Source organism: Poecilia reticulata, chromosome 11 (assembly GCF_904066995.2).
Source record: "Poecilia reticulata chromosome 11, P_reticulata-male-v2, whole genome shotgun sequence".
Lineage (NCBI taxonomy): Eukaryota > Metazoa > Chordata > Actinopteri > Cyprinodontiformes > Poeciliidae > Poecilia > Poecilia reticulata.
The window spans coordinates 22,525,909-22,551,140 of record NC_088840.1 but is presented as its reverse complement, the minus strand read 5'-3'; the positions used below and the strand labels follow the sequence as shown (position 1 = coordinate 22,551,140).

At 37.9% G+C, this 25,232-nt stretch overlaps 3 protein-coding genes and 1 pseudogene across 4 annotated transcripts; 2 read left to right on the top strand and 2 right to left on the bottom strand.

The window, feature by feature from the left end:
• Positions 1-52: 52 nt before the first annotated feature.
• LOC103472644 (uncharacterized) lies at positions 53-5,000 on the top strand. The gene is made up of 2 exons (XM_017307415.2): positions 53-467; positions 1,614-5,000. Exons 1-2 carry the CDS (start codon positions 422-424, stop codon positions 2,777-2,779), a joined length of 1,212 nt encoding a protein of 403 aa, XP_017162904.1. The 5' UTR covers positions 53-421; the 3' UTR covers positions 2,780-5,000.
• Positions 5,001-5,506: 506 nt separating this feature from the next.
• Positions 5,507-8,698, top strand: LOC108166701 (uncharacterized). Its single transcript, XM_017307413.2, has 2 exons — positions 5,507-6,150; positions 6,676-8,698. The coding sequence occupies exons 1-2, from the start codon at positions 6,105-6,107 to the stop codon at positions 7,905-7,907; spliced, it is 1,278 nt and encodes a 425-aa protein (XP_017162902.1). The 5' UTR covers positions 5,507-6,104; the 3' UTR covers positions 7,908-8,698.
• Positions 8,501-12,764, bottom strand: LOC103472645 (uncharacterized). The gene is made up of 3 exons (XM_017307358.2): positions 12,240-12,764; positions 10,589-11,500; positions 8,501-10,427 (listed from the first exon to the last, which is right to left on the bottom strand). Exons 1-3 carry the CDS (start codon positions 12,262-12,264, stop codon positions 9,745-9,747), a joined length of 1,620 nt encoding a protein of 539 aa, XP_017162847.2. The 5' UTR covers positions 12,265-12,764; the 3' UTR covers positions 8,501-9,744.
• A 424-nt stretch (positions 12,765-13,188) lies between these two features.
• Positions 13,189-24,072, bottom strand: LOC103472560 (uncharacterized; annotated as a pseudogene). Its single transcript, XR_014089874.1, has 4 exons — positions 23,716-24,072; positions 21,146-22,420; positions 15,992-16,039; positions 13,189-14,752 (listed from the first exon to the last, which is right to left on the bottom strand). The product of XR_014089874.1 is annotated as an uncharacterized LOC103472560 (transcript).
• Between the last annotated feature and the right edge of the window lie 1,160 nt (positions 24,073-25,232).

The window sequence follows — 25,232 nt, the reverse complement described above, 5'->3', positions numbered from 1 at the left end:
CTTTTACAGATTTCGTCGGGCGGGACACAGATCGAGCTTTTATTTTGAAGGCTAATATGACCCGCTCGCTACCGGAAGTTATTGTCTCCTAGCAGCAGTTGCTAGTGAGCGAAAAAAAGTATTGTTTCCCTTACCCAGTTTACATTTTTATGTGTTGTCAACCTTTTATAGTCTTTTAAGCATGCTTTGAAAACCACAGGGGGGTTTTATCGTCTTTGAGGAGTAAATATCTCTTGTTGTTTGTATTGGTTTCCTCTCGGGAGCAACGGAAGCTCTGAGCGTTAGCATCTTCCGTTAGCTGGAAACAGACAGTCAGCGATTCAGAGACGCTTTGATCGAGAACAGACGGTTTCTGATGGAGTGTAAGGAGAGAAAGGTTTCTGCTGTGACCGGGTGAAAACCCCAAAAATGAAGCGAAACAATGGAGGAACCGACACTCAGTGATCACATGGGCTCCGATTTTCATGGTAATCAGGTTTTTCTAAAGCTCTATTATGGTGATGATATTAAGTCAACAAAAATAAACCCAACTGAAAAAAATGAGGCAGAAATAAAACGAGACAAACCTGCAGTAATTCTTTTCAATTTATACAAATAATGAATATAAAAAGCTACTGCTGACCTATACAATAAAATCTTTTGTACAGAATTGCTTATCTTCGCAAATATGTTGCTTATAAATCTTTGATGAGGTTAAATGGAGTTGAAATCTTTATTTTTACACTGACTTGAGTTTCCTAAAATGTAAAACTATTACTCTAGTCGGAAAAGCAGAAGAAGAAAAATGTTACAAACTAAAGCAACTGTATAAGAATATTAAAATCCCTTAGTTGTTCCTCAGTTTCAGCAGGAAAGTTATCGAACAGAACAAAATAATTAACTGATCTGTAGACAAAAATTAGAAATGGAAAAAACTGTATTGCAGGGAATATTAATCCTAAAATGTCAACTTTATTAAGATAAATCATACCTGTATAAATTGTGCACATTTGTGTTTAAAATAGTAATAATAATGCTATAGATACGAGACTACAGACAGTAATTTTAACCAGTTTGGAATCTGTGCCTGTTTTAATGAAAATGCATGTAATTTTCTGTAATGTGTTTATAGTCTACTGTAAATTTGGTTATGTTCCTATTAAATAATATTTACTAACATAAAGAAATAAATGCAGCTGGTCACTTTGTTATTTTGGTTTATCAGATTCCATAATCTGACACTTAAAACTCAACTGGCCCCAATAGAAATTAGAATCAAAATATGGATGGAGAGACATGCATTTTTTTCTGATTATTGATAAATTAACAAAAATTTTTTTATCCATTTTCCCATTACTTGTGAAAATACTTGATGGTATGAACTAATTATATGGGTATTATAGGGTTTGTTTACAGGTTTAAAATAGAAATAGGAAGAAAAATGTAGGAATGAAATGGTAAAGGGGCTAAGTTGACCTGAGGTCAGCCACAACAAATTTCTCCTGAAAGACTCAAAACCAAAGACAGAAGTAAAAGAAAAGCAAAAATTATGCTACAGTGGAAACACACCAGAGAGGACTGATTTGATTTTTAATATGGGAACTGGTTTTTGAAGCTGTGTGTGTTTCCTGCAGACGTCCAGCAGTTGACTGTGGTTAAAGAAGAGCTTCCTCTTGAGGAGGAGGACTGGCGTCCCAAACCAGACCAGGAGGACCAGAAGCCTCCACAGATTAAAGAGGAACTGGAGGAGAATGAGATCACCGAGTTCATATTTGATCCTGTATCTGTAAAAAATGAAGACGATGAAGAGAAACCTCAGCTCTCAGAGCTTCATCACAACCAGACGGGGCCGAACAGAGACGATACGGGACCAGAACCAGATGAATGTTTGGAAACTGACGAGGAAGACAAAGCATCGGGTTCTTCAGAGACGGACGTCAGTGATGGGAACTGGGAGGAGAGCAGCGAAGCTGAATCTGATTCAGACTCTGTGAGAAACAACAAATCTCCTGTTGGTGATGGAAGCTGTGAGAGAGATGAGAAGCTTCACATCTGTAGTGAATGTAGTAAAGCATTCAAACGCAGATCATGTTTGGTACGACACAACAGAATCCACACAGGAGAGAAACCCTTCAGCTGTTCCATCTGTAGCAAATCGTTCACATGGAAACGAGGCTTGGTTATACATATGAGAACGCACAGTGGAGAAAAACCTTTCAGCTGCTCGGTCTGTGGTCAAAGGTTCTCGAGGAAGGAGTCTGTGACCTCTCACATGAGATGTCACTCATCAGAAAAACCTTTCAGCTGTTCTGTTTGTGGGAAAAAGTTCAACAGGAAGGAAAATGTTATTCGGCACATGAGATGTCACACTGAAGAAAAGCCGTTTGGTTGCTCCATCTGTGGGCAAAAGTTTGGCAGAAAGGAAAGCTTAAGCTATCACATGACGCATCACACTAAAGAGAGACCCTACAGCTGTTCTGTCTGTAACAAAGCTTTTACTCTGAAAGTAACTTTGATGGAACATACAAAATTTCACACAGAGGACAGACCATTCAGCTGCTCTGTCTGTAAAACTGCTTTTAAAAGAAAAGCCTATCTGACAGAGCACCAAAAAATCCACACTGGAGAGAAACCTTTCAGCTGTTCAGTCTGCGGCCGAAGCTTCCGTCAGTCTAACAGCCTGAAGCGCCACATGAGAAGTCACACAGAAGAAAAACCTTTCAGCTGCCCCATCTGTCAGGCAACATTCAAATGGAAAAGTGCTTGTGTAAAACACGTGAAAAATCACACAGGTGAATAACCAGTGAAGTGGAGACGCAGTGCTTTGCAAATGTATTCATACTCATTAAAATTTACCACATTTTCTAATGCTACAACAACAAACAGCAGGCTGGGATTTTCATTAATCCAACAAAAAGTATTGAATAATGGTGTGGCGGGAGGAGAATGATTGTTTTTCACTATCATTTTATCAGTTATTGCAATCGGTTGATGGTATTCATCGCTACTGTGGGTGGAACAAGCAGTGACTAGGTTTTTATGAAATGTGTAGCAGACGTTTGGATGGATGGACAAATATGTGGGCATAGGATGGAGGTTCATAGCTCAGTAAATCTGAATATTATTTTAAAAGTTCATTTCAGTGACTTAACTTTAAGTGAAACACACTATATGAGTTAGTTGCACACAGAGCGATGTTTTTAAACTTTCATTTCTTAATCAGAATGATTTTTTTTTTTTTACTTTAAAGTAGAGAAGTGCCGGTCAGGTTTTTTCCTGCTGATATCGATCACCCATGAGGGCCGATCACTGATACCGATCACATAATTATTATTTTTTTTAATCATAAACACTACCGGTTACATTATGTGGAAAAAGGAACCATGAATTCACCTTAATTTAGACAAAAACTTGTTTTTAATAACTTTTTCCAAGGAAAAAACTAAACAAAACAGGCATTGTGCAAATTGTACTGCTATTGGTAATCAATCTTTAACAGATTGATAACATATGAAGGTTCTGAAGAGGCTAAATAATGCAAAGAGTCAAAATAAAACCTCTCACCATTGCCAAAAAATTCAAGTATGAAACTTAACATTCAAAGGAAAAACAGGTTCCATTACAATAAACAATCCAGAATTACTGAATGAAAACTTCCTGATAGCATGGCGGCTAGCTGATTACTGCTAGTTCTGATTGGCTGTTTCTGATTTAGCAGAGTAATTGTGCAGAGCAGGGAGGAGATCAATTATTTTTTTAGAGATTATCTGTCTCATGTTGGGACAGCGAACGTTTTAATACGTATGTAAAATGTATTTTCTTAAGTTAGATGCTGCAGCTTTAAGCAGAGGTTCGGTGTGAGAGTCACTACCAGGTGGAGCAGAAGCGGCGCTCCGTCTGTGAAATATTACTACATGTAGCGCATAGCAGCGGTTCAGCAGCGAGAGCAGAACCAGCGTCTTACATCGCAGCTCGAAAACTTAAATAATTTTGCAGGTTATTTGTTTAGCTTTCTGACCGTCATGCTAATCCAGGTGAGTGTTTGTAGCTGTGCACTGCTTTACCTGCTATCTGATCCTCCATTTGTCTTTTTTACTGCAGTGAGCCTCGATGTAGCCAAACTCCGTCAAGTATGGCATTGTTTTTATGCCATATTAGCTTCATTGTGTTGATGCATTTTGACCTGCTTCAATTTTCCGCCGCAACACGCAAACTTCCCCATTCACTCAGTGCGTTATAGTTCCACATGGCTTAGGATTTGTTGCTGCAGTGTGAAGGAAAGAGGAGACCAGCTGCACAGGCAGGCTGAGAAATGAGATGCAGGTGATCAGTATGATCACCGATCATGCACTTTTTCACGAAAATCGGCCAGTTATGATCAGTGACCGATCGATCGACACACCTCTACTTTAAACTAATAAAAATGCAGCATTTAAAATACAACATTAAACCAAAGAAAACATGTGTTTGTAAAAAATTATGTTTAATTTCGGATTAAAGGCTGTTTTCAAAGCATACTTTAATCTGATTACCAATTTTAGTCAAAACCGATTTTTGTTCGAAAAGTAACTAAATGTAGCAACAAAATTGCTAACTGCGCACAGCTAGCTTTTTGATTCAGTGGTGTTGTTGCAGGAATGTAGCCAAAAATTTGCATGACAGCAAAACACAAGGACTAGAATTGAAAATGCTTTAAATTGTTGTAATGTTTCAAAGTGTCCCAGTGAAAATTCAGACATGGGGTTTACTGAGAATGTGTAGTGAGAGTTCAAAATCGAGATTCTCTGTCCAATCATACAGAGATAAGCTTTATTGTTTAGCCCAAAAGACTCATTTTTACTTTACATAAAATGCAAGAAAAAACTGAGATTTTTGTTGTTTCAAAGTGACAAAAATGTGAAAAATTCAGGGTGTGAATGTTTTTATGCAAAGTGTAACAATTTGCCCTGTTTGGATTTTGTTGTGTATCTTTAATTGATGTGTAACATTAATAAACTCTGCTGCATGTCTGATGCCCATGAGTGATTTATGTCTTTAAAATTATTTAATATCCATCCATCCATCCATTTTCTTTACACCCTTGTCCCTTAGTGGGGTCGGGAGGGTTGCTGGTGCCCATCTCCAGCTAACGTTCTGGGTGAAAGGCTGGGTCACCCTGGACGGGTCGCCAGTCTGTCGCAGGGCAACACAGAGACACACAACCATGCACACACACATTCACACCTACTGACAATTTTAGAGAGGCCAGTTAACCTGACAGTCATGTTATTTAATATAAAAAAATAATACATTTTAGATCAAAATACAGCAATTCATACAACGGTACAGTGCAGCACGTTTAGTTTGCAGCGTTAGAGAAGCACATGTTAAAATATCTGCAAATTAAAGTAATATTAGAGAGTTTAATAAAAGTGAAACACTACTGGAACAACAAGCGGTGGCATCATTAAAATTTTTAAAATTGTGTTTTTTCTGTGCAAAGATTTTTTGCATGTGATTGTCTACAATAAAAACACAAGTTTGGTGGCAGAGAGAACACAGTAAATTCATCATAGATTGAAAAACCTGATGCAATATAAAGGCAAAGAGTGGATTAAATCTTCATATTTACAGTTTCAATGTTTTATCTTTCAGTAACTTATCAATTATCAATATGAAGTAAAAATATTTTCTTCCTGATTACTGTCTCCAATAAAGAATAAGTGAGAGAAAAGGAAATTAAATTTTTCCACTTCGCGCTTTTATTTTGAAACGACCTCAGCACAAACGGAAGTTGCTTTCTGCTAGCAGTAACAATGAAGTGCTGTGCGAACAAAAACAGGATTACGGTTTATTTAATGTAAATTCGCGCTTCATTTTATTTTGTAAACATGCTTTAAAAGCCGACGACCAAGTTTATCCTCTTGAAGTTATTATTTTATCTGAATTTCCTCCCGGAAGCAGCCGCAGTGTTAGCTTAGCTTGTTAGCTGGAAGCAGACCGTCAGCATCGAGCAGCACAGAGAGTCAGAGATACAGTTTGATGGAGATCAGACTCCTTATGATGGAGATTAATGAGAAAAAAGGTTCTGCTGTGGTTGTGTGAAAACCTCACCGGTTAAGAGCGTTAAAGAAAAGACAACAGAGATGGAGGAAGCAGCACTGAGTGACCAGAAAGAATCTGATTTTAACGGTAATTATTATCTTATACAATCTGTAAATTACTATGAAGATCAATTGTGGTTTCATTACAAATATAAAAATATGTGTATTAATTATATATGCATAAATTCATGTGTGTGTAGTAATTAGTTACATGTATTTGAGTAGCTTTGAAACAGAATATTTTAATGCCCCACACTTTTAGCTTCTGCTTGAGTATTTTAGTAACCAAATAATACATGGATTTATATCAGATTATTCAAAAGTGTTATTCTGTTTTTCTGTCAATCAAATGTTAAATTAATCAAAAGTTATCAAGTTGAACAATGTGTAAATTTAGGCATGATGCAAATTAGATCCATTAGGCACTTAAGATGTTTTAATCTCAATGTGTTATTTTATAGATGTTATTTCTCCATCAAGACTTTAAAATTAAACAGCCATTACTTTTTCATTTGACGCTGTAAAGTTGGATTAATTGTGTAATTAGATGTATATTATTGACATTACTGCAGTTTTTTTTTTTTGTCTTTGCTCTTGCTTCTTTTTTCTGCAGACATCCAGCAGCTGGTGGTGATCAAAGAGGAACTTCCTGCTCAGAACTGGAGTGGAAGTCCAGACCAGGAGGACCAGAAGCCTCCCCAGATCAAAGAGGAACAGGAGGAGAACGAGATCACTGAGTTTATATTTGACCCTGTATCTACAAAGAGTGAGGATGATGAGGAGAAACCTCAGCTCTCAGAACATCTTCACGACAAACCCAAAGAGAACTCTGTTGGACCAGAACTAGATGAATGTTTTGAATCAGACAGTAAATATAAAACTTCTGGTTCAGAGACGGATGTCAGTGATGGGGACTGGGAAAACAACGAATCTCAGTCAGGTTTGGACTCGGCAGGAAAACAGAAAGCCTCTGAAGTTAATATGATATGTGAAGGTGGAGAAAAGTTGCACAGCTGCGCTGAGTGTAAAAAAACATTCAACAGCAGATCATATTTAATAAGACACAATAGAATCCACACAGGAGAGAAACCGTTCAGCTGCTCCATCTGCAACAAAGCTTTCACATGGAAACACGGATTAGTCCAGCACATGAGTCTGCACAGTGAGGAGAAACCTTTTAGCTGCTCTGTCTGCGGTCAGATGTTCAGAAGAAAGGAAGACGTCACCTCCCATATGAGGCGGCACTCTGCAGAGAAGCCTTTCAGCTGCTCTGTTTGCGGGAAAACATTCAAAAGGAAGGAAAGCGTAACTTACCACATGAGACGTCACACTGAGAAAAATCCCTACAGCTGCTCCTTCTGCGACAAATCCTTTACTTTGGAAGTAACTTTAATGGAACACACCAGGATTCACACAGAGGAGAAACCATTTAGATGTTCCATTTGTAACGCAGCTTTTAAAAGGAGGTACACGTTAACAGAACACACCAGAACCCACACTAAGGAGAGGCCGTACAGCTGCTCCATCTGCAGCCGAAGCTTTGCTCACAGGTCATATCTAACAGTCCACATGAGAGATCACGCAGAAGAGAAACCTTACACCTGCTCTGTCTGTAATGCAGCTTTTAAGAGGAGGTACACCTTAACAGAACACACGAGAACCCACACTAGAGAGAGACCTTACAGCTGCTCAGACTGTGGCAGGAGCTTCATGCACTGTGTGAGTCTGAGGCGCCACATGAGAAGTCATTCAAGAGAAAAATCTCTTAGTTGCTCCATCTGCAAGGAAACGTTCAAATGGGAAAAAACTTTCCTAAGACACAAAAAAATCCACACAGGGAAATAAATTTTCAGCTGCATAGACGGTTCGATCTGTTGATGTGTTAACTGGAAGTTGGTGCCTTTTCTGAGTAAAAATCATTCATATTCTGCAGTTTGAGAAACCCATTGGACACAAACACAGATTACTATGTTTAAAAGTTTTTTTTAAGAAAAGAGTAACTGCTTCATGTTTGCTCACAGTGATGGATTCAGAAGCTGCATCAGCTTGTTGGTGTCAATCTAAGGTGATTAGAAGTTCTTACAAAACTGTAAAAAAGATTCAGCTCTTCAGAATATCATCAAAAATTATTTTCAAGATGCTCTAATAAACTTAAATCCAATTGCTAACCTTGTTAGTAAATAATACCTAAAGCTGAAACTGAGTAGCTTTTCATCCTGTTTTCTGTTAACTTTTCTGTTTGTTGCAGCTAAGCCTCTCAGGTTGAACTGTGTTTTGTTATAGCAACCTCATCAAGAGAGTTACCTAAATAAAAGCATATAGTCTTATCAGTAGTTACAATAAATAAAAGTAACTTAATCACATGATTCATGTGATGTGGAAGAAAAGTGTTTCCATTGCAGTTTTGTGAAATACATCAGGTTTGATAAGTCCAAAAATCACTTCAAAAACTTTATTGAAAATTTTTTTTTCTGAAATTGGCATGCTTCCATTAAGTACATTTAATTTGCATAATTTCAATTTCTGCAAGTTCATAGCAACTATTGACAGTCAAGGTGTTTCTGTGTGTAACAGAAGTTTCTGATGCTGGACTCCTGATGGCACTTAAAACATGACAATAAAAACATCTGAACACATTCTTCTGATGTGAGAATTATTTTAACTACATGAAAAATATACACCATTACATCCCCGCTGACTACACAAGTTCAAGTCAGGTCCCCACTAACATAAGTAAATAGATATATCAATAAATTAGGATACCATTGAAAAGTTCATTTTTTATTCACAAAGTGAAATATCATTTAGATTAATTACACATCAATTGATGTTTTCAAGTCGTTATGAAAGAGGATTATGGCCACTGGGGGGGAAAAAAAGTTTTTCTCAGAATTCTGACTTCCTTTGAAACATAAAAACAAAATCACATAAATCTGACATTTTTTCTCCAGAAAGTTGGCTCTACTTCGACACAACTCATGTTTCTGAAGTCAGAATTATAAAAAAATATAAAAAAAGCATTTTAAGGAAAAAAAAATAAGAAAAAATGCCAGAATTCTAAGAACTAAAGTAAAAATTTTAAGTCAAAATTTCCAATAAATAGAATTCTAAGAAAAACTAAAAGTTCTAAGAAAAAAGTGAATTCTGTGAAAAAAATCTGAGAAAAGTCTCATTTTCAATTACCTTAACCTTCTTCCATGTTTATTTCTATTAATTATGGCGATTTTCTGCTTACAGCCCAACAAAATACATATTTAACATTACATTATTACATCACACCAATGTAAGAAAAAAAACATTTTAATCCAGAAAGATGAAACTTGTTCATTTTTTAACAGGATTACTGTTAAAAAATAGTCTTATTTTTTATATAACTGTTGCACCACATGCAACAGTTATATAAAAAATAATTTGTGTGCAATTTGTGCACACAATAATTGCAGTAGAGGATATTTTCATAAATACTGATTCAGTTTTTGCTGTTATGAAACCAAGAGTGAATCTGGGTTTGCAGTTTTTATTCATGATAAATTAGTTTATTGTTGATAAAGCAGAATCCTTGTGATAACTGCTCATCTCTGCCTCTTGTGTTTTTACAAACAGAACTGAAATTGTTTCTTCTTTTAGCGTGCACTGCATGCAACCACGTGAACCTTTGACCCCAGACTGTACAAACCAGCAGTTAAGTACCTGTGTGGGTCTTTGTGTGTTCAACAAGATCTTGTTTATCCCTAAACTTGGCCTCACAAAGTGAACATTGGAGAGGTTTTTCTGCGCTGTGACAGCTCATGTGGCAGGTGAGACTGGACTTACGGCCAAAGCTTTGCTCACAAAGGGAGCAGCTGTACGGTTTCTCTCCAGTGTGTGTCCTCATGTGCTCTGCTAGTGTGTATTTTCTTCTAAACGCTGCGTTACAAACTGAACATTTGAAGGGTCGCTCTCCTGTGTGGACTCGGTTGTGTCTCAACAGATCCGCCCGGTGGTTAAAAGTTTTACAGCACTCAGAACAGCTGTGGAGCTTCTTGCCTCTTTTGTAGGCAGTTTCGCTAACTGGGCCGTTCTGCAGAGAGTCCAAACCCGACTCCTTATCGCAGGATGACTCTAAATGCTGATCTAGACTCGGCTCCAGGCTCACAGAGTCTCTGCTCTCCTCAGCTTGGCTGGAATGAATTTGTGACGACAGAGATGTGTTTTTAACATCTCTGCTCTTGATGGGGACGGCAGGTAATCTGAGCTCTGTAATTTCAGCCTCCTCCTCTTCCTCCTTAATCTGTTGAGGGTTAGGCAGTTCCTGGACCAGTTTGGGATTAGAGCTGCTCTCCTGATGCAAAGGCTCCACTTTAATCACCAACAGCTGCTGGACACCTGCAGAAACAAGGAAAAGAAAAGGGAAGAAAATGAAAGTTTATTTTTAATTTTAACACATTTATTTTTTCAATTAATATACATTGATGTCAGAATTTACTGTAAGAAGAAGGAAAGAAAGAAAGACAGAAAGAACAAGTGAAAAGAAGAAAAAGAAAAACCTGCATGGATCTTGGTGTGCTTCACAACGTCCTGGTTCCTCCTGAACGCAGCCTTACAGACGGTGCAGCTGAATGGTTTCTCTCCCGTGTGAATCCTGGTGTGCTCCATCAAGGCGTTCTTGAGTTTGAAAGCAGCCTTACAGATGGGACAACTGTAGGGTTTCTGTCCTGTGTGACACTTCATGTGACGGGTCAGGCTGATGCCATGACTGAAGCTCTGGCCGCACAGTGAGCATCTGTACGGTTTCTGTCCAGTGTGGCTTCTAGTGTGCTCCACCAGCGTGTATTTCCGCTTGAAAGTGGCCTTGCAGATAGAGCAGCTGAACGGCCTTTCGTCCGTGTGGATTCTCCCATGCTCCATCAGATTTCGCTTTGAAGTGAAAGCTTTGTTACAGATGGAGCAGCTGTGAGGTTTTTCTTTAGTGTGGTAGGTCATGTGATACGTCAGACTCTCCTTTCGGCTGAACTTTTGTTCACAAACCGAGCAGCCGAAAGGTTTTTCCTCAGTGTGACACCTCATGTGCCGAGTTACGCTTTCCCTCCTGCTGAACTTCTGGTCACAGAAGGAGCAACTGAAGGGTTTTTCTTCAGAGTGGATTCTGTGGTGTCTTACCAGACATGGTCGGCTGTTGAAGGTTTTCCCACATTCAGAGCAGCTGTAGACCTTTTTTGCACTCATATGACCTAATGAAGATCCACCACTCTCTCTGCAGTTTTCCTCTGAAGCCTCTGGAGATTTAGATGAGAGCAATTTTGGTCCCACAGGATTTCTGTTCTCAGTCTGGATGTGATGAAGCTCCAAAGACTGAGAAAAGTCTTCCTCATCTTCATTTTCAACAGGATTGAATACAAACTCTGTGACCTCGGCCTCATTCTGTTCCTCTTTAATCTGTGGGTCGTCCTGCTGGATGTCTGTGGGAAACACAAACAGCAAAAGGTTTAAGGAAACAGACCCAAAGGCGGCAGCAATCAGTTTGTAGTTATTTGGCAAAAATATATATTCATTATTTTACACATGAACAATGGATGGATGGATGTCATTCCAGTGACATCACACATTGTTGCCGTTACATGTAGTCGTGATATGAATGAATGTCATATTAATTTATTTTACGCTGAAATTTAAAAACAAGAATTGGATGCATAATCTTAACTTTATAGCTGTGCTTTACTATTTGTCTTATATTGTAAATTTGTCATTTCTGTACACCCTTATTCTAATTTCTTTTTTTACCTTTGTGTGAAAACACGTATCTTATTTTAACTGGCAGCTGTTGCACCTGAATTTCGCCACTGGTGGGACAATAAAAGATATTTACATTAGAAAAAAGGAAACCTGCGGCCACCAAAACCTATCAATGTGCATATTGGTGCAATTTGGCCGTGAAGCTGGGAGAATGTGGCTCTTTAAAACCGCTTTTAGTGCTCAGTATGATTACAAAAGCACTCAATAAATTCAATACGTTTACTTTTTACAATAAGATGCCAGATTTTAAAATGCTGAAGTTCTTTCTTTAATTACTACATGAATTAACTGGTGATCATTTCAAAAATCTAGTTTAGTGCTTCTGAATTCAATCTAAAAGTACTGTTAGTCAACTTAGTGCTATTTTCTAGTATTTCCAGTCAAAAGATTTGTGTAATGATTTACCGTCACTGCCCGTCGGTTCCTCCATTTCTGTTAATTGTCTTTTCTCCGACGCTGAGACCTACCGAGACCCTTTCTCCACCGAACCTTCATCAGAAAATGAATCTGTTCTTCATCAATGTGTCTGACTCAACGTTTCCTGCTAGCAGGCTAGGCTAGGCTAACTCTACGCGCTTCTGCTGCTTCCGGGAGAGAAAAAATCTGATAAAACCAAACTTCACGAGGAGAATAAAAACAACATAAACACATTATATATATATTTTAGGACACGCCAAAGGGTGGTTCAACACCGATTCGCAAGACTTGCTGAATGAGCTCCGATTTGTTTAAATTATTACCGTCACTTCCGGTAGTGATCGAGTCCTTCAAAATAAAAACGTGTGCGTCAACGGCTGCCTTTACAGTTAGAATAATAAGTGAGTCTGATTACGCTCTGGGTCCGATTAAATGTACCTTTCCAAAATAACTGGGTACGTACTTATAATTCAGCCCACATTTATCTATTAAAATGTTTTGTTTTTTTATGACGTATAATTATAATTTTAAGTGTTGTATTTTCATTTGCTGTAAAAAGAAGCGCATCCAGAGAATTTACATGGACAGATGGGCCAGTGAATATTTTACCTATATAAATAAATACAATAAATAACAAATAAATAATACATTTTATTATAATTCAGAAACATCTAGTCTGAATTTTCACCCTGTGATCTTCTTCAGCCCTCTATTACTGGAACTTTATGGAAATATTTTTACTGGGTCTTGAAAATGTCAAATCTGAAAATTTTTTATGCTCTTAAAATCAAACATGAGATTCAGAACACAAATGTTTATTGTAGGCTATATATGTAATACATTTTCCTTTCTGCATCAGTGATTTTTACTAACTATTATGAGTTTGACCCCTGGAAGATATCCAAACATCTCAACAGACTTTCTTTAGCTGCAGAACTGTAAGAACAATTCAATTTATTTAAGTGGTGCCAGTTCACAATAATTTTAAGAGTTACATTCAGTTCAGAACCATTTAATTCATTGCAATACAACTATAATGTTACAACTAGGTTTATGTACAAAAAATGTTAAAAGTTCAACAGCTTCTCTTTATATTTACTTTCAATGTCATCCTACAGAGTTTAGGTTCAGCTGGTCTGTTAAAGTGTTCTTCGTTTTTCCTCCTCCCCAATGTTAAAGACTGACTGAAGCTTTGCAGCTGAGAGGTTATATCGCTGGATGGATCTTTGTGTGATTCACGAAGGCATGTCTCCACCTGAACGTGGCCTGACAGGTGGAGCAGCTGTACGGTTTCTCTCCTGTGTGACACCTCATGTGACGAGACAGGCTTATGTAGCGGACGTAGCTTTTACTGCACAGCGTGCAGCTGTAAGGTTTCTCTCCAGTGTGGGTTCTGATGTGTTCCTCTAAAGTGAGTTTCCGTTTGAAAGTTGCTTTACAGGTGGGACAGCTGAATGGTTTTTCTTCTGCGTGACCTCTAATATGAACAACTAGATAGGACCGGTACCTGAAGCTTTGGTTGCAGATTGAGCATTTGTGGGGCCTCTCTCCAGTGTGGGTTCTGATGTGGTCTTTCAAGGTGTGTGCTCTCTTAAAAGATGTGTTACAGATGGAACAGGTGAAAGGTTTTTCCCCTGAGTGAACCTTGGTGTGTTCCATCAAATTCTTCTTAGAAGAAAAAGTTTTGTCGCAGTCTGAGCAACTAAAAGGTTTTTCTCCACTGTGGGACTTCATGTGTCGCACTAATCCATTTTTCCATCTAAAAGCTCTGCTGCAGACGGAGCAGCTGAAGGGTTTCACTCCAGTGTGGATTCTCTGGTGTTCTGATAAATATCGTCTGCGAGTGAAGGCTTTACTACATTCAGAGCAGCTGAAACGACCAGAGGACTCCCTGTTGGTCACTGATTGTGTTTGAACACTCTCCTCCCAGTTTCCATCACTGACGTCTGTCTCTGAAGCAGAAATTTTGTCTTCAGGATCTGATTCTAAACATTCATCTGGTTCTACAGAGTCTCTGTTCTCCTCAGTTTTGTCATGATGAAGCTCTGTGAGCTGAGCTTTCTCTTCATCATCTTCACTCTCCAGAGGACCAGGACTGAAACCTCTTTCACCAACGAGAACTTTTTTAATTTCCCCAGATCCAAAACCTGACTGAGCTTCACTGCTTTTCTCCCAGTTTTCATCACTGACGTCCATCTCTGAGGAATCTGAAGATGAACTTACATTTTTATCTTCAACATCTGATTCTACATATTGTTCTGGTTCTGGTCCAACAGAGTCTCTGTTCTCCTCAGTTTGGTTGTGATGAAGCTCTAAGAGTGGAGGTTTCTCTTCATCTTCACTCTTCACAGTGAGAGGATTGAATATAAACTTTATAATCTCGTTCTCCTCCTGCTCCTCTTTAATCTGCGGAGGCTTCTTTTCCTCCTGATCCAGTCTGGGACTCCAGATCTCCTCCTCAGCAGGAAGCTCCTCTTTGATCACCACCACCTTCTGGACGTCTGCAGGAAACAAAGCAAGTTACAGGAAACGGCTCTCAACCTCCCATTACACAAATAATCTAGTTTTGATGTTCTGAAGAGGAGCTTTATTTTCCATCATGGTTAATTATGTTGCTGATCAAACCACCAATATGTCACATTTGGTTTCAATGCTGTATGATACCTGCAATATTCTGCTATTAGAATCCTGGTCACTTCCTGCAAAGGTGAATGCAGTTAAAGCTGCAGAATGTAACTTAAAAAAAACAAAATTTTTTAACATATTTGTTGAAACTATCACTAGGTCATGACACTATAGCATGAGAAAGATAATCTTTGAAAAATGTGTCTTTGCTTTCTCCCTGTGCTAACTAGAAACAACCAATCAGAGCCAGGAGGAGGGTCTTAGTGCTGTCAATCACCATCTGTGTGGTGCTGCTATTCTCCCTCTCCTTTGCTGTCTGCTACGCTGAAGCTAGTAGAACCTGTCGTGAATATTAAGGCTAGTTAGCGTAGCCACCGATGACGGCATATAAACGGTTTTCCTGAAACTAAAAGATGTTTCTTCACCATTAGTAGATTGATCACCAAGTACCTGAGGTTGACTGACAGCACTAAGACCCTCCTCCTGATTTGATTGGTTGTTTTTGGTCGGACATTAAGGAAGAAATTGATTGTCTATCTCATATACTGTCACGACATGGTAACAAATATGTAAAAAAATAAATTACATGCTGCAGCTTTAGTTACCTTTTCTTACACTAATAAAATAGATTAGTTGTATTATGTTTCATTTGTTTATTCAGTAGCAGTTAGGCTTAAAAATGGCCAAAGAGTGTTAATTTTTTGTACATTAAATTATACTCTGGTCATTTATCTTCTGGGAGACTTTTAGGTCATTCCAACATTAAATCTTCCAAGAATATTAATAAATTTCTCTGATAATAGGCTCCAAGTAAATAACTTATTTTGATTAATTTTAGAAAGTCTATGTAAAAATGTGTTAAATGTTTTTTTTCTAGTCATAGTGATGTTTTAAAATTGGATCTAAAATTGATTTAGTCATCTTTACTGCCTCATCAGACTGGAAGCACACATTTATAAATCAATGTTTTATTACTTTATTTAATTTATGCATCCAGGTCCAGGTTATGACTTCACTCTGAGCGTTTCGTCTCAGTGGAAAATCATGTTTTCCATTTGTGCTGTTTTCATTGGTGGCATGCAAACATTCAAAGAGCCGTAGAAGAAGATAATCACCGTCACAGTCAGAGTCCATCTGCTCACTGTGTGTCGTTTCCTCCATCTCTTGAATCGTATTTTATCCAAAGCTGAGGTTTTCACATAATCACAGCAGAAACTATTCTCTCCGTAAACTCCTTCAGAAACGGTCTGTTGTCCATCAGTCGCTGACTCGCTGCGCTCTGTAATACTACCTGTGTAGAGCTAACAGGCTAAGCTAACACTCGACGTTTCCGTTATTTCCGGGAGGAAAATTCAGCTCAAACAAAACTTCACGAAGAAGATGAAACAATGAATAACGTAAACAAGGCATAGTTGAGATATACCGCCGATTGGCTCAACCCCGATTCACGAGAGACGCTAAATAAGATGCACATTGTTTACATATATTCTGGCACTTCCGGTAGTAATTTCATCCTTCAAAATAAAGGTAGCTACGAACTATATCAAATACATCTATGATACAGATTAATCTCAGACAGAATATAAAATTTTGGGCCAGTTTAAAGAGAATGTAATGAGACAACGTAAGCATTCTTTACAGTCTTGTTCAATAAATTAAAATATACGATTATATGAGGCTCCTTTGTCAAATTAAAATTTCATTTTGAAAATAACCTTCATTCGGTTATGCGTTTCATTAAGACCACTTTTCTCTATTGAAATATTTTTCTATTGCTCCGATGTGTTATAATATTAAATGCACTGTTTTCATGTAAGCAGAAAATTATCACATTTAAAGAAGTAAAGGCTTGAAAACATCAATATCTCTGTTATTAATATATATAATTCTTTCTACTTGGTGAATTAGTTAATGAAATAACTTAAAATAAAAATATAAATCATATTTACAATTTTAACAGCAAATATATGTAAAGGTATTGGTTTCCTAATTAAGATTTTAAGATACGTATCTAAATATTAAATTTATCAGTAAAATAAATAAACTTTTCAATAATCTAATTTATTTAATGGGTCTGAAGCCTGCGAGGACCAGAGGATCAGAAGTGTCCAATTAGTGTGAGATTTATAATATAGATTCAGGTCAAAGTACAACAATGTTGGCCAATTTAAAAAGAATGAGACATGATGGGTCTAGTCAAAGTAAAGTAAACACACTTAAACTTATTTTACTCTTCATGGTATTCTCAGGTTTTGTTACTGATGTCATATCTTTTTGACTCATTTGACTTTTATTTACCGTTTTTATTTTTTTTAAATTGACTGAAGTTATATCTGTATAGCAGATGTACTTAAATAAATGTAATTATATTGACGCAAAGTAAGAAACTGTCAGCTCAGTTTTGGATGGAGGCAAATTTAAATTACTGTTTCATGTCTACACTGGGTACATTTTAACAATAAAACAATCATAAAAACCGCCTCATAGAGAAGACGCTCTGTTCACAACGTAATCATTCAAGTTTATTTGTAGAGCACATTGCAGCAGCACAGCAGTTCAAAGTGCTTTACATCATGAAAACATAAAACCCGTAATAAACACATTAGACACCCAACAGTTTTGAAAACCAAAAACAGACTACATTTTTTCAAGTGCCATTGTTAAAATAATCCATCTCTCCTTTTTGAATCTTGGTTTAAAGGAACGCGGTGTTTCGGCTGTTTCATAGTTTTCTGGAAGTTTGCTCCAGATCTGCGGTGCATAGAAGCTGAGTGCTAGTTACTGAGCTGCAGTTTTTGAGTCTTTTCCTCCTCAGCTTTTGGATTAAATGAACAAGTTCAGCCTGAACTTCTGAATATTAGGATTTTATTCTCTCATCTTCCACTTAATACTTTAAATAACAGAAGCAAGTTTCTGTTGAACTGCCTATAGTGACCAAATATTAATATTTGTAAGAAACTAATCATACAAGTTGATGAGTTTAAAATGTTCTGTATTATTGACTCATGTTGGCCCATTTATTTCCAGCCATATAAGGTAAAACTGTTACATTTCTGTGTTTTGAGGTAGACAAAAAAATGGTGGAAAGGTGGATAGTGTTTGAGGTGCTGAATCTTAAAGAAGGGCCATGGAGTCCAAAACAGTTTGTAAAATAAGTAAAACCATAACTTAAAATTTTCTGTGAGCTTCTAGTTCCGATTAAAATCAACAGGGAAGTGAAAGAGTTAAAATAAGCAACACTGAACAGCAGCAATGTCAACTTAGGTAGAATAAAAACGTCAAATAAAACAGGCTCATGATTAATAAACCACACAACTAAGTTAAAAAGAGGTAACATCTGGGTTTAAACAGTATCAACTAGAGGTGTGCCGATCGATCGGCCACCGATCATAATCAGCCGATTTCCGTGAAAAAGTGTATGATTGGTGATCGCCGATCACGGTCTGTTGTTGCCGATCACACAAACCGATCACCTGCATCTCATTTCGCAGCCTGCCTGTGCAGCTGGTCTCCTCTTTCCTTCACACTGCGCAAACACGCAGCAACAAATCCTAAGCGATGTGGAACTATAACGCACTGAGTGAATGGGGACGTTTGCACGTTGCGGCGGAAAATTGAAGCACGTCAAAATGCATCAATACGACGTAACTAATACGACATAAAAACAATGCCATACTTGACAGAGTTTGGCTACATCGAGGCTCACTGCAGTAAAAAAGACATATGGAGGATCAGATAGCAGGTAAAGCAGCGCACAGCTACAAACACTCACCCAGATTAGCATGACGGTCAGAAAGCTAAACAAATAACCCGGAAAATTATTTAAGTCTCCGATCTGCGATGTAAGACGCTGGTTCTGCTCTCGCTGTTGAACCGCTGCTACGCGCTACAGGTAGTAATATTTCACAGACGGAGCGCCGCTTCTGCTCCACCTGGTAGTGACTCTCACACCGAACCTCTGCTTAAAGCTGCAGCATCTAACTTAAAAAATAAATTTTACATACTTTGACACTGTTGACCACGACATTTTACTGAATCGACTGGAGACTTGGGTCGGACTCTCCGGTCCAGTGCTCAACTGGTTTGAATCCTACATAAAGAACAGATTTCTTTGTTTCAATCGGAAACTTCTCAATGCTCAATGGTCACATGTGGGGTTCCCCAAGGTTCAATCCTAGGACCCCTTCTTTTCAATATTTATATGCTCCCACTGGCTAAGGTTATAACAGGAAATAGGATTAGCTACCACAATTATGCGGATGATACACAGCTCTACATCACAATGTCACCAGGTGACTCTGAACCCATCCAATCACTGAATAGATGCTTAGAACAGATCAATGTGTGGATGTGCCAAAACTTTCTCCAGCTGAACAGAAACAAAACTGAAGTTATTATCTTTGGACCTAAAGAGGAGCGAACCCGAATCAACGCACAGCTTCAGTTATTACAACTAAAAACCAGCGATCAGGCCCGAAATGCTGGGAGCAGTGATGGACTCTGACCTGAACCTTCAGAGCCACATTAAGACAGTCACAAAGTCGGCCTTCTATCACCTGAAGAACATCTCTAGGATTAGAGGACTTATGTCTCAGCGAGATCTAGAGAAACTCATCCATGCGTTTATCTTTAGCCGCATTGATTACTGCAACAGCATCTTCACAGGTCTGACTAACAAATCAAACAGCTGCAGCTGATCCAGAACGCTGCTGCTCGCGTTCTCACTAAAACCAGGAAGATAGAGCACATAACACCAGCTTTAAAGTCCCTACATTGGCTCCCTGTAGCTCAGAGAATAGACTTTAAAATACTGTTGTTAGTTTATAAATCACTGAACGGTTTAGCACCACAATACATTAAAGATCTGTTATTTTTGTACCAAACGGCTAGACCCCTTAGATCTTCTGGTTCTGGTCTGCTCTGCATCCCCAGAACCAGAACCAAACAAGGAGAAGCAGCATTCAGCTTCTATGCACCATAAATCTGGAACAAACTTCCAGAAAACTGTAAAACAGCTGAAACACTGGGTGCCTTTAAATCTCAACTTAAAACTCACCTGTTTAGAGTTGCTTATGGCTAAATTAGGGTTAGAGTGCGGGTTTTGATGTCTTCTATGTTTTTATGTCTTTAATGTTTTTAATTTCTTTTTATTTCTTCTCTACGTTTTAATGATGTAAAGCCCCCCGGAAAACGTCCCAGTTAAATGACGTTTAACTAAAGTTCTATGGGGTTTAGAGTCCCAGTTGACGGTGTTTTAACTAAAAACCTAGAGGTTGGAGTCCTTGTCAAACCGTGTTTTTGACTAAAGTCCCTGAGGGTTTGAATCCCAGTTAAACGGCGTTTAACTGAAGTCCTAAAGGGGTGCGGGTTTTAATGTTTTTATCTTTTTTAATCTTTTTATTTTATTTTTTAAATTATTTTAAAAAAAAATCTCTCACCGTTTATTTAATGTCACTTGCTGTTTTTATTTTAATTATGTAAAGCACTTTGAAATGCCTTGCTGCTGAAATGTGCTATACAAATAAAATTTGATTGACTGATAACGTATTAAAACTTTCGCTGTCCTAACATGAGACAGATAATCTCTGAAAAATAATCGATCTCCTCCCTGCTCTGCATAATTACTCCGCTCAGTCGGAAACAGCCACTCAGAACTAGCAGTAATCAGCTAGCCGCCATGCTAACAGGAAGTTTTCATTCAGTAACTCAGGATTGTTTATTATAATGGAACCTGTATTTGCCTTTGAATGTTAAGTTTTATACTTGAATTTTTTTTTTGGCAATGTTGAGCGGTTTTATTTTGGCTCTTTGCATTATTTAGCCTCTTCAGAGCCTTCATATGTTTTCAGTCTGTTAAAGATAGTATTACCAATAGCAGTACAATTTGCACAATGCCTGTTTTGTTTAGTTTTCTTCTTGGAAAAAGTTATTAAAAACAAGTTTTTGTCTAAATTAAGGTGAATTCATGGTTCCTTTTTCCACATAATGTAACCAGTAATGTTTATGATAAAAAATAAAAAAAAATTTAAAAAGTGATCGGTATCGGTGATCGGCCCCCATGGGTGATCGGTATCGGTAGGAAAACACCTGATCGGCACATCTCTAGTATCAACATCATCATGGTTAAAAGGTAAGCTGCCATTGGCTTCTCAGCACAGCACACATGAACATTAAATGCCCCAACAATAAAAGTACAATAAACTTGTTTATTTACTTTAACCAACAGATTAAAGAAGCCCTGATTGTGTTTTGAGAGGCTCAGATGGGACTAAATTGCCCCGAGCAGGTAAAACGTTATTTCACTGGATGGATCTTTGTGTGGGCCACGAACGCTTGTCTCCACCTGAACGTGGCCTGACAGGTGGAGCAGCTGTACGGTTTCTCTCCTGTGTGACACCTCATGTGACGAGACAGGCTTATGTAGCGGACGTAGCTGTTACTGCACAGCGTGCAGCTGTAAGGTTTCTCTCCAGTGTGGGTTCTGATGTGTTCCTCTAAAGTGAGTTTCCGTTTGAACGTTGCTTTACAGGTGGGACAGCTGAACGGTTTTTCTTCTTTGTGATTTCTGACGTGAACAATTAGATAGGACCGGTACCTGAAGCTTTGGTTGCAGATCGAGCATTTGTAAGGTTTCTCTCCAGTGTGGGTTGTTTTGTGCTCCTTTAAGGTGTGTGCTCTTTTAAAAGATGCACTACAGACAGAACAGGTGAAAGGTTTTTCCCCTGAGTGAACCTTGGTGTGTTCCATCAAATTCTTCTTAGAAGAAAAAGCTTTGTCGCAGTCTGAGCAGCTAAAAGGTTTTTCTCCACTGTGGGACTTCATGTGTCGCACTAATCCATTTTTCCATCTAAAAGCTCTGCTGCAGACGGAGCAGCTGAAGGGTTTCACTCCTGTGTGGATTCTCTGGTGTTCTGATAAATACTGTCTGCGAGTGAAGGCTTTACTACATTCAGAGCAGCTGAAACGACCAGAGGACTCCCTGTTGGTCGTGGAGTTTAAACCTGACTGGGCTTCACTGCTCTCCTCCCACTTTCCATCACTGACGTCCATCTCTGAAGACACTGAAGAAGAATCAGAAGTTTCCTCTTCATCATCTGATTTTGAACATTCATTTGGTTCCACAGAGTTTCTTTTCTTCACAGTTTGGCTGTGATGAAGCTCTTCCTCTTCATCATCGTTAGTCTTCCCAGAAGCACCAATTGTTTGATTTGACCCAGACCCCAAACCTGACTGAGCTTCACTGCTCTCCTCCCAGTTTCCATCACTTACATCCGTCTCTGAGGAATCTGTATCTCTGTCGTCTGATTTCACACATTCATCTGGTTCTGGTTTCACAGAGTCTCTGTTTTTCTCATTTTGGCTGTGATGAAGCTCTGAGAGTTGAGGTTTCTCTTCATCTTCTTCACTCTTCACAGGAACAGGACTGAACGTCGACTGAGTGATCTCATTCTCTTCCTGCTCCTCTTTAATCTGTGGGGGTTTTTGGTCCCCCTGGTCCTGACTCCAGTTCTCCTCCTCTTTAGTCTCCATCAGCTGCTGGACGTCTGCAGGAAACAAACATGGTGGATTCAGTACCCAAAAATTGTACTCCAGTAAGAGTAGCACTACTTCAACCCATTTGTAGTCAAATAAAAGTAAAACTTAGCCATCAGAGAAGTCATTAAAGTAAAAGTAAAAAACTGTTTCATAAAAAGGAAACTTGGGTATTAAGTAACTGATCATAACATCTGGTTTAATATTTGAAAATAATGTAATAGTTATGTGCAAATTCTGATATTTACAGAACAAAATTAAAGAAATATACAAAAACATAATTACAAACAAATATGCAAAAGGTATAAATTCAAATTCAAAAATGCTTTATGGATCCCAAAGGGAAATTAAGTGTTGCTGTAACTCAAATTAATTAAAATGAATCAAAGAGTTATTGAAGAAGGTGATGGCTGTTGGCAGGAGAGATCTCTTGTAGAGGTCTGTGTTGCAGCGAATCTGAAGAAGCCTCTGACTGAATGCACCATTTCTCTAATCAAATATTTTCAATATAAACTACTGGAACTAATAGTTCGGATAAGAAGTATATATCTATATATGTTAAGTATTTCCATTGATTTTATGTAGTTTTTAGTGTATCTTCATGATCTACGAAAGGCTCAGCAGATAAATAACGATGGAAAAACAAAGCTTGTGTACAAACAGGAGGTCTCACTTCAACAAATTGTTTCGTATCTGCTGCATTATTGGTTAAAATGTTTATCTTTCATTAAGTGAAGTTACTTACAGTGAGTAAAGTATTCAGACATTTCACTCAAGTGAGAGTAGTGATAGTGATAGATAGTCTATCTATAGTGATAGATAGTAGTGATACTTCACAATAATACTACGCAAATAAAAGTACAAAGTATGGTGTAGTAAAACTAGTTCTAAGAGTTTATTAATTAATTTATTTTCACAAAATGTTAGTCAAATAAATGTAATTTAGCAAATGGAATTATTTACTACCACCTTTGATTATTTTGCATAATAAACACATTCATCGTAGCTGATCTAATTTTGAAGATCTGAAGGAACTTTCACATTGTTGCACAACCAGATTAAGGAAGTTGGGATATTTTTCCTATTGTCAGTCGGGGAACCAGACTAACCTGTGTGCACACTTTTTAAAATCTAGATTTTATGACGATTATTTTATCTATGCATCCAATTCCAGGTCTGGACTTCACAGTGAGCGTTACTTTATTTCAGTTTTAAAGTTAACTGGTGGTTTGTTTTTGTTTTTGAAGGAGTAAACCAGTCATTGGCGGCATGTAAACATTTAAAGAGCTGTAAAGAAGAAAATCACCTTCACACTTAAAGTCCGTCTCCTCACGCTGGGTCGGTTCTTCCATGTCTTCTGTGTTTTCTCTAACGTAGAGACCTTTTGAGGTTTTCACACAATCGAAGTTAAAACTTTTCTTAAACTCCTTCAGAAAATAATCCGTCCGTTTCCGGGGCTAACATGCTAAGCTAACACTCGACGCCTCCAGTACTTCCGGGAGGAAAATTAACAGTAAAAATCTCTCATATCAGCGGTGAAAAAGTTTGAATACTGTGAAATGTTTATATTATACTCGAAAGATTACTAAATTGTGATTTTTACTTATTAAAAGAGGGGAAACGAAACGTTGATGACGGAGGTCATGTTGCTAGGAGGCAATCACTTCCGTTGGATTTCAGATCATACTGGCCTTCAAAATAAAAGCTTGATCTGAATTAGAAATTAAAACCCACACTTTCAATTTCACGTAATGTTATATGGACCACCTATAATTATACGCAGACACCTCAGTTGAGGCCGAGTCTAACTTGAGTCAACTTAAAAAATATAGAAAGGAGCGTTTTTGACTCCAGCTTCTAAAGGCTAATTAATATGACCCATTTCAATTCAATTAAAAAAAAATGTTATTCTTCCAAAAGAAAAATTAAATATTGTCTTAACTCTGATCATACAAGCATTTACAGAGAGTTGTGGATGGTGATGCTTTGTGCAGAAAGGATTTCTGGTAGCTGTCAATCTTGCAGCAAATCTGAAGAAGCCTCTGACTGAAGACACTGTTGCTGAATAACAGTCATGACGTGTTAACAGCTCCATTTCTCCACTGAGGAGACGATATTCCACAGTAACACGTCCTGGATGACACCATATGTTGTTAAGTTGTGCTAATCCACTTTGTTTGCTTTTGCTGCTTTTCTTTAAATGTCTGTCTGATTAGATGTTGAAGTTGGGGATCTGATACATTATCACTGATGGGAGAGATGGCTTGAACTTCCTCTTCCTCTCTCTGTGGTCCTCTGCATCCATGAAGCCTCCTTTTCTACTCCTCGTGAATTATTGTTTTGATAATCATCTAATTTTATTAGATGAAGCCACATTCATATAGCACAAATCCTCAACAAATGTCATCTTAATGCATTTAAAAAGCCCAAAAGGCCCAGTTCATATCTACTTATACAGGATAAATTTGATCCAACTGTAAAACAACGACAGGTTGTCTATTGTACAAACTTTATTGGATTTCTTTTCAATAGATTTAAAAACCCAAAATCCTAATCAGTAAATGCACCATGTACAAAATGTCCACAACTTTCTTAAACAGTCTGAAACTAAAGTTAGCTTCATTTGAAAAACTAAAATGTTTATAACAGGAGGAATCCCAAACAAACCAATGATGGTGGAGTGGAGACCAGTAACTCCTGATGATGTTACAGCGCCATCTCGAGGCCAAGAGGGTGAATAATTTATCATGCAGATATTTCTCTTAAATACATTTTCCAATAGTTTTTGTAATGAAACATTTGTTATAATGATCTGTGTAGCTC